This window comes from Antennarius striatus, chromosome 8 (genome assembly GCF_040054535.1).
Source record: "Antennarius striatus isolate MH-2024 chromosome 8, ASM4005453v1, whole genome shotgun sequence".
NCBI classification, from domain to species: domain Eukaryota; kingdom Metazoa; phylum Chordata; class Actinopteri; order Lophiiformes; family Antennariidae; genus Antennarius; species Antennarius striatus.
Genome location: NC_090783.1, coordinates 7,320,431 through 7,329,758, shown reverse-complemented (window position 1 = coordinate 7,329,758; position 9,328 = coordinate 7,320,431). Strand labels below are relative to the sequence as shown.

At 36.1% G+C, this 9,328-nt stretch overlaps 1 protein-coding gene across 1 annotated transcript; it reads left to right on the top strand.

Moving 5' to 3' along the window:
* The first annotated feature begins 4,872 nt into the window (after window positions 1–4,872).
* Window positions 4,873–9,296, top strand: LOC137600486 (leucine-rich repeat LGI family member 2-like). The gene is made up of 8 exons (XM_068322142.1): window positions 4,873–5,069; window positions 5,238–5,309; window positions 5,519–5,590; window positions 5,961–6,032; window positions 6,164–6,235; window positions 6,619–6,788; window positions 7,588–7,752; window positions 7,950–9,296. The coding sequence occupies exons 1-8, from the start codon at window positions 4,894–4,896 to the stop codon at window positions 8,783–8,785; spliced, it is 1,635 nt and encodes a 544-aa protein (XP_068178243.1). The 5' UTR covers window positions 4,873–4,893; the 3' UTR covers window positions 8,786–9,296.
* The last annotated feature ends 32 nt before the right edge of the window (window positions 9,297–9,328 follow it).

Here is a 9,328-nt window from a genome sequence, read left to right as displayed (position 1 = left end):
AGGGCACACTGACAGCAGTATCAAGGACAGAGGCCAGCAGTGTAAAGCCTTTGTTATGTTCACTTTTACCCTCGGCGTCATCCGTGTGCTCTAACCTCGTTGAAACATGTGGTTTGTGAACATTGATGGAAAAAAACTGAGTCTGTTTATTCAGAGTCCATGTTGAACTACAATCTGGAGCGTTTCACCGAGGAATATTATTATACTTTTACTCTATTGAGTCTAATTGACTGCTATAGTAACAAGTATATCAGTCCAAACAGACAGACAGACAGACAGACAGACAGACAAATAGTGTGTGTGTGTGTGTGTGTGTGTGTGTGTGTGTGTGTGTGTGTGCGTGTGTGTGTATTCCATTGTTATTTATTCCCTTAAAGTTCGAGTTATTAAAGATTTGATATTTATCTTTCTGTGCCAAAATACACGCACGCACACACACACACGCACGCACACACACACACACACACACACACACACACACACACACACACACACACACACACACACACACACACACACACACACACACACACACACAGGTTGAACTGACCTCCACAAAGCTGATAAATTTAGTCCGCTATTTAAAATGGGAACACCACTCACACAAGCATGTTGAGATCAGTTTCTTACAGTGGCTACATTAAAACAGCAGGTGTTAAATTATGAGCACCATTAATCAATGTCAGAAGCATTGAAGACAGTTTCAGCCCTTCCTCTCACACATCAGATGTTGATACAGAATACACAATATGTACCTGCTCTAAAAATAACCATTTGAGTGTGAAGGATATGTTGGACAGGAACACAGCAAATCTTCCAGTGTTAACAAGCGATGATTTTCCAGTGACAGAGATGACAAGTGTTGGCCAGACAGTTGTTTATTCACTCAGAGGGCTGACATGGCTCTAAAAAGGATATTTCAGAGCATTTCATGTCTTTTTATCTGATTCAATTCTGATAAATGTGTTTTTATGAAGCCTCCAGTTTGCACATGGAAAAACTATAAGTTTTAATTTTATGTTTTACTTTTAAAAGCTAAAATTAGATGAGTACACAGAGCAGGGGCATAACCTCTGGCTGGCCGGACTCCAACCAATAGGGCACAGCTGACAAGATCAAATTTAAATTACAGAAATGGAAACTTTAAATGCAAAAGTAGGAAACAGCATTTTCATATACAAAGTTATTACATTCTTTTATTTTACTGAAAGCAGCAGCGTTTAGTTGAAAATACAGCAAGATGAACACAAACTTGTTTAAAATTCATTTTGTTGTACTTAATGTCAACACTTAGAAAAAAACTTAACAATTAGTTAATATATTGAGGAAATTTATAATATTACAGTGTTTCACTGGATTTCTAGTGCATTATTTTTAGTGCTGATGCACTCAACACTGAACTCCTCTAGAGATTGCCAGGCTGTTATAAGATTTAACAACAGCATCCAATCAATAAAACATTTTATTATGTCATTATTTATTAATAAACAATTCTATTAGGAATTAATATAAGATTATTTTATTGTTTGAAACAGAATCTCTTAATAATTGACAGCATTCCAAAAGAATTCCAAAAGGACACAGATCAAGATCTTGAAAAGAAAACATTTTTTAAAATAAACCCATCCAACCTCATTGTCCTTCCATGTAAATCAAAACAAGTTGGTTCTAAATTTGCCCTCTTACTTAAATTTAATTTATAATAGCCAATAAAATGACCTACGTATGAACATATTCGAGTAAAACTTAAACATTTCCAACAGTATGTATTCAACCTTTTAAAATTCTCCTGTAGCAACAGTGACTCTTATTTTAAAGTAGCATATCTCAAATTGAAGTCATATACTTTTCAGCACTGATCATAAGGAGCATTGAAATAGATATCAGTTTCAAAATCAACAAATGTGACGTCGCTGCTTCCTTTCGTTTCACATCATAAAAGAGGGAACTTTGGATTTAGCATTTTAAAGAAGATTGGTCATTGAAGCACAAGTTATTCCTTCAGTATTGCAATCAGCGATGTATGGAAAAGGTTATAGTTCAGAAGTACTTCCAAAATATTTGCAAGAATGAAATAGTTACATTCGGTCCTGGGCCGTTACAGTTGTGTGTCTGTATCTTACAAAATCCACAAAAAATGTGTTTAAAATGTCAGTAAAGGAGGTCAATAAATGACCATTTTGCTTCATTCATGAGCCTTATTTGAAATATGGTTCTTTATTCTCTGTTGTAAAATTCATTTTTTTATACATGTACAGCAGCAACTTGTGTTTCCTGTGGATTTGTGGCCTTTAGCAGCACTTGGGAGTTTCTGATTCAGACTGCTAAGCCTTCTGCTGCTCCTGAGTGGGAACTGGAGAACTTCGAGAGCCCAAACACCTGCTGTGAAGCAGTCACCAGCAGCCAGACACCTCACTTCTCCAGGTTACCCCCCTCTAAACCCCAAGGGTTTCATAGTTCAAAGGGTAAAAGGTCATCTTTGGATTTGAAAGTGTCATGTGTGAGCTAGTTCAGTGGATGTAAGGAATTAGAGTAGTACTCTAAAACACAGATAATGACAATTCACTTAAGGGGGATAAATATGCTCTCAGAGTAGATAGATTACTTTAACTGTACTTAAACTTATTCTGGGCACATTAGCTTTCACAATTTCTGGGTAACATACATCTCTGAAGAGAAATACATACTCTACAATGAGCCCGAAAAGGTTTCATGACTTTAAATCATGAGAGACCGTCTGTGAATTAATAAACATCAGTTTATCCAAAGTACTGGTGCCTGTTTTTAACCCTACACTCTATAAGAGGTGATTTACTGGCAGTTCATGATTCATTAGCTAATATCTGCAAATCAATAACGAGTTATTATCAAGTGCAAATGGTGCTTTCCTTCATCTGCTGCCGATGCCTTTTCAGTTAGCTCTGTAGTTTCTCTGGAAAGGCCCTTTAATGAAGCCTTTAACCAGCTAGGTACTCCATGAAGACCTTGTGTGTCAAAATCAAATTAATTAAATTTAACGTAAAATATCATCTTCATTTACTCCATATTGTGAAAATGTACGCTGTTATCATAAGATTATCGGATGTGATTAAAGAAACAAAAGCCAAGTTGATTTTTAGTGACATTGTTGGCTTTTAATGAGATTGCAATTTTGAAATATAGCATGAGAACATGTAGAATAAATTACCATACCATGAACTCTTGTGCATATTTTTGTGTCTAATCTGCAGTACATTTAATTTCATATTTATTTTATATTATGTTATCAGTTACAATAGATTTTGACTTATTTAGTATCTACAAGGGAAAAAAATCCTGCAGCCACTATTAAATTAATTTATGCTGATTTGTTGATATTTTTATTTGCAAAGGTTTGTGATGAAAATAACCATGTTGTATTTGACGCACAACCACTGACATTAAATAAGAACAAAACAGAGTAGACATTTTATGCCCCTTATTTCACTTTTATTTTAGTTAATTTCACTATTTTGTATCAGCAGTTTCAAGCTGTAAATGCATTTTTTTTGTGAGTTCTCAAAAGTAAATAAATATATTTCACTCTGTTTATAAAGTTGTACAAACATCCAAAATATGAGCAAAATGTAATGATGTGACATTAACTGTGTCAGAGGTCATCAATAATGGGCCTCTTGTCATGTTCATGGGAGACAGATGGCTGGACTTGATGTGACGAGTTTGCGGTTCACAGAGAGAAAATGTTTTAAAAAAAATAAAAAATTCTGTGACTGTTTCAAGTTTCTTAATCACACCTTCATGGCTATGTAGAAAGGAATAGCAAAGAGATGTTTCCCGGGGTGTTGTCTGGTTTCAGTTTGCACGTGTCCTGAGTGTTTCAGGGATACTCTAGACTAAAAACAGCAATGGTGGATGAGAGCTGTCATAAATTATGCCAGCAATGGCAGACATGTACGATTGCTCCCTTCTTGCAAATGGTTTAAGTTTCACTTGTGCTTGTAAACTCTTGGTCCTCCAGCAAAGGTCAACATCTTGTTAGGACCTGGTGCGACAACTAAAAACCCTATTGTTCATGAATAATGGAAATATGAGGAACCAAAAGGAAAGATAAAATGGAGAAAAATGAAAAATGTAGAAAAAATGATTGCACTTTTTTTCTCTGAAAAGTTAAATATTTATAAATTGATGGATGAATTGTAAATTACAACCAATGCATTCATTTTACTGTTTTTATATTTTTAAATAAAAAACAAAACAAGATAACCCAAGTGTGGAAAGGAAGTAGTAGTTTTAGATAGATGCATTTGACAAATGAAACATGAATTGAATTGAAGTTAACATAATTTTTCTAGAAATAAAACTTATAATTACTGTGTATGAATATTAGTCAGAGAAAGACTTTGGTTTTCATTGGCTGCCATCTAGCGGTATATTTATGTAACAGCACACAGAGACCAGAACACCACAGAGAGAGTATCAGGACAAACGAATGAACTCACGTTGTTTTCTCAGAGATTAATAATACGTGTTTGGTATAATGTATGAGTAAAGTTATATAATGTTCAAAGTTGACAACGCTCTCCTATGTTCTGAAATATTTACATCTCTTCGTAGATGTTTTAATTTCCCCTCATTTAGACAAAGAATTTTATTTGAGTGGTGTAAATTTGAAATCTATATGAAATAAACCTGCGTGCATTCATTTTAGAAATTTAAAAAAAATTATTATTACAAAAAACTCGATTTTTTTTTTCCCGCCCGTCCCAAACCGGAGCGGTCATTTGTGACGCTGCTGCAGTCGTACCATCCTGGGACGGGGCTTTGCTGTGAACAGTATTTATGTGGCCAAGGAGTGTTTCAGCTCCAGCCATCACCGACCGCCGGCTCACTGACCATTAATGTTCAAAATACAACATGACATGCCCTAAAAAGTGGCTCCTGGCCGGGATTGCGCTTTTATATATTTATGGCGCAGCTGAATGTAAAAGGAATTTCAAATGCCCTTCGGGATGCGCCTGCTCCAAGGAGACCATCATCTGCGTCGGAGCATCACAGATTCCACGGACCGCACCGAATGAGATCACCTCATTGTGAGTAACTAGTTGAGTTTCTGCAAGTATCCCTTCAATAACACACAAACCAAGTACAGCTGCGTTCAGTGTCAGGCTCTATTCTGCGCTATTCTCTCGGTAAATGTAGTGCAGTGTTAACGTGCCCCAAACCGAGTTACACTTTCATTTGTGTGCTTGTTCCCACAGAAGCATAGTAAATGGATCCATTTCTGAAATTACAGAAGGAATGTTTGCACTCATGCCCTCTCTTCAGCTGCTGTAAGTGAAATGGTTGACAGGTTGATAAATGACATCAGGGCATATTGTAGTGGTGCAACACAGACTAATAATATATATATATATTCATATAAAATATGAATTATAACTGTTGCAAAAGCTATGAAATATGGAGTTACAAAATAAGCAAAGTAACAAAGTAGGAGGTTTTCATCTTTGTTTACGTAGTTTTCAACATTTTTTCCCCACAGACTATTAAATGCTAATTCTCTCACCACAATCAAGGATGATGCCTTCTCTGGCCTTCCACATCTAGAATATTTGTGAGTACAGTCTGTTAATCTCAGCAGAATTAAATCATGTTTCATTATGATCATTATTGTGATAATCTTTAACCTTTCAAGTTAAACCATGTGACATAATAGAAGTAAGTAAGTTAAAGGCCTGTACTATATAAGGATGTAAAAACAGCTGCTAATAACTTCTCCTACTCCATCCCCACCTTCCAATGTACCCATCTCAGCTTCCAATTCAACTCATCAGTCCACTCAGTGTGTCAGAAATAACTCTACTAAATATGATAATCCAGACCTGATATATAAATGTCACATTATATGATATTGTACAGTAAGTCCTTATGCAATACACATTTTGCTTGTCCACGTTGATAAATGGATTTCACTTACTTGACAGATTTATTGAAGGGAACAAGATTGAAACGATCACCAAAAATTCCTTTCGTGGTCTGCGAGATTTGACTCACTTGTAAGTCTGTTGTTATTCTGTTTATACATGCAGCATCTGCAGCAACTTACTGCTACAGACTGATGACGCAGGCAAAACTTACAATATAATACTGTATGCATGTTTTTGGCTTGTCTGTGTCTTTGATTTAGATCACTTGCCAATAACAAGATGAGATCTCTGCCAAGAGATCTGTTTTTTGACTTGGATTCATTGCTGGAAATGTGAGTAAGCAGTTGCGGTGTCAGCAGTGTGTGTGTGTGTGTGTGTGTGTGTGTGTGTGTGTGTGTGTGTGTGTGCGTGCGTGCGTGCGTGCGTGCATGTGCGTGCATGTGTTTTTAAAAAAAATAATAAATAATATATATATATATATATATATATATATATATATATATTGCAATCCTAAGCAAATCGACCCAGGCACTACTTTGTGTTTGGCAGCATATACAATACTGTGGCTGAATACTGAAACACTTCATTATTAAGCAAAAACAACTAATATCTATAGCCATTTCTGCAAAGTTCAGATTTTGGAGATTTCGTGTTTTTTCCCTTTTATTGTTCTGTAAATGTTCCTACCTGACAGAGGATTCTTTCTGTCATTCAGAGATCTGCGAGGAAACTCTTTCCAGTGTGACTGTATGAACAAGTGGCTCATGACATGGCTGAAAAACACAAACGCTACAGTATCAGATGTCTTCTGCGCAGGTCCCAGTGACCTGAAGGGGAAGCGACTCAATGACCTTCCCATTCCCCCGGCCGCGTGCATCTCCACAGGTACGCAGGAAAAGACATGTTTATATGTAGAAGCTGAGAGATCCACAGAAAGAAAGAAAAAAAATCAATATTAAATAATTCATCAGGAAACCACCCTGCACTTCTAAGCACTTAATAACAGTCTTGGGCACAGGAATGCTGTAAGCTACATGCTATGGTTAGTGTACTGTCCTTTAAATACAAATCATTTTGATTTTAACCATATTCATCCTGAGTTTGGAATGGTTTGGTAGCATTTGCTAATCAGTACGACATAGAAAGTCCAGGTGGGATTTGATTTCACTGAAAAATAAATTTGTGGATCAGCAATACTATTAATAGGGTGCATTTAGGGTCAAGTTTCATGGAAGAGCCATTCACGATAATCAACTCACAGTTGAATTATATCAATACATTTTTAAAAAGCCACTAGCATAGCAAGAAAAAGAAAGAAAAAACAGAATTGCAGTGTTACAAAAATTGTGTTTTCCGCAATAGTTTCAACTGTATTAGTAAAGAAAAAAAAAGTATTTCCAAGTATTGTTTTGATTTGTAACAATTTTAATTAACTCTGCAAATTAGCTTCATGTGAGAAAAAGAGTACGATGTAAGATCTGAATTTGTAACAAAGATGACATTTTCAAAACAACTACGTCAATTTACATTTTTGTGAGTATTTCATAAATACTTAGTATACGATATCAACATTTGAATGCATCCTGCATTCAGATCAATACGTGACAAAAGCTTTAAGGTTCTAAATTTTTTACTTGTTTTTTCAGCATCGTCAGTGGTTTCTGTTTTTGTCCGCATCTTTCAGACTTTGTGCGTCATCAGTCCATTCCCATTCAGTCCATGTCAGCTGACATCTTCTCCTTCAAAGAGGACATCTATGTGGTGATGGCCGCCCCTAACTTCAACAGCTGTATAATCATGGAATGGGATCACATTGAAATGAATTTCAGGAAATTTGACAATATAACAGGTATAACAGACCACTTAAAAACTAAAGTTTCTAGTTTTATTCATTATTGTGCTGTTCTATATTTTCAGCCAATAATATTTAGAATATTGTCATTATATGAGAGAATATTTCAATAATGAATTATTTCAACAAAATTATAGTTATATTTTAATTTTCCGAGTTGCTTTTTGTTGCTGAAAACTTTTCTATCCTCACAGGGAAGTCTGTCGTTGGATGTCAGTCGATTCTGATAGACAATCATGTCCTGATAATTGTTACTCAGCTCTTTGGTGGCTCCCACATTTACAAGTTTGACAACCGGCAAAACAAGTTCACAAAGTTTCAAACTATTGAGGTTTTCAACATTTCAAAGCCAAACGACATTGAGGTCTTCCAAATAGATGGTGACTGGTACTTTGTGATTGTGGACAGCTCCAAGGCTGGTTTGTCTACTCTGTACAAGTGGACTGACCAACCAGACCGCAACGAAACCGGATTCTACTCCTACCAGTTTCTCCACGAGTGGTTTCGTGATACAGATGCCGAGTTTGTCACAGTGGATGGGAAGTCCTACCTCATCATGTCAAGTCGCTCTCAGCCACCTGTCATCTTCTTGTGGAACAAGAGTACCAAGAAGTTCATACTTCACATTCAAATCCCATACGTTGATGACATAGTGGCAGTGAAAGCCTTCCGACAGGATGGTGAATTGTATCTGGCCATGACTTGCTATATCGGTGACTCTAAAATACTCAAGTGGGCCAGTAAGCAGTTTTCTGAGGTGCAGGCCCTGCCTTCTCGAGGAGCGATGATTCTCCAACCCTTCGCCTTCACAGGCAGGCAGTACCTCGCGCTGGGCAGTGATTATTCTTTCACACAAATCTACCTCTGGGATGTGGACACAAAAACATTTCGCAAGTTCAAGGACATTTATGTGCAGTCGCCCCGGTCATTTACAGCAGTGATCACTGACAGGAGGAATTTCATTTTCTCCTCCAGCCTCAAGGGAAAATCACTAGTTTTTGAACATGTGATTGTAGATTTAAGCTTATAATGTCTTGCAAAAATAATGACTAATGAAATTATAGATATACCACAAAGGAATCTGAAATGCTCTTTATCTTACTCGCACTTTATCTTACTTATACAAATAGATATGAGTTTTCCTTTGAGGCAATTGTCTTTGGAAAGTATCTGCAAATTATATGCTTTACTAGCAATTAAGGAGGCACATTTAATTATAGTCCTCAAATAGTTAATCTAAAACTGCTCAGATGATCCACTTGCAAAATGTCTCTAAACTGAGTGAAACCTTTCATTTTGTCAAATGTATTTTCTTCTTATCCAGAATACAACAGAGTGTATTTGCTTAATATTATATAATAAGATTTTGGCCTAACTACAATATTTTAACTAGCTACCGTTATGAGTGCCTCATGAAATAAAAACTGAATATAATCTTTATTCCTATGCAAAGTGTAGAAAACGGAATGTTGCTCTAAACTACAATCACAAGATTAACTGTGTGCTGCTATAAAAAAAAGAAATTATGTTTGATTTATTTAAAGACACAACTGTGTACATGCATTAAAGGCCA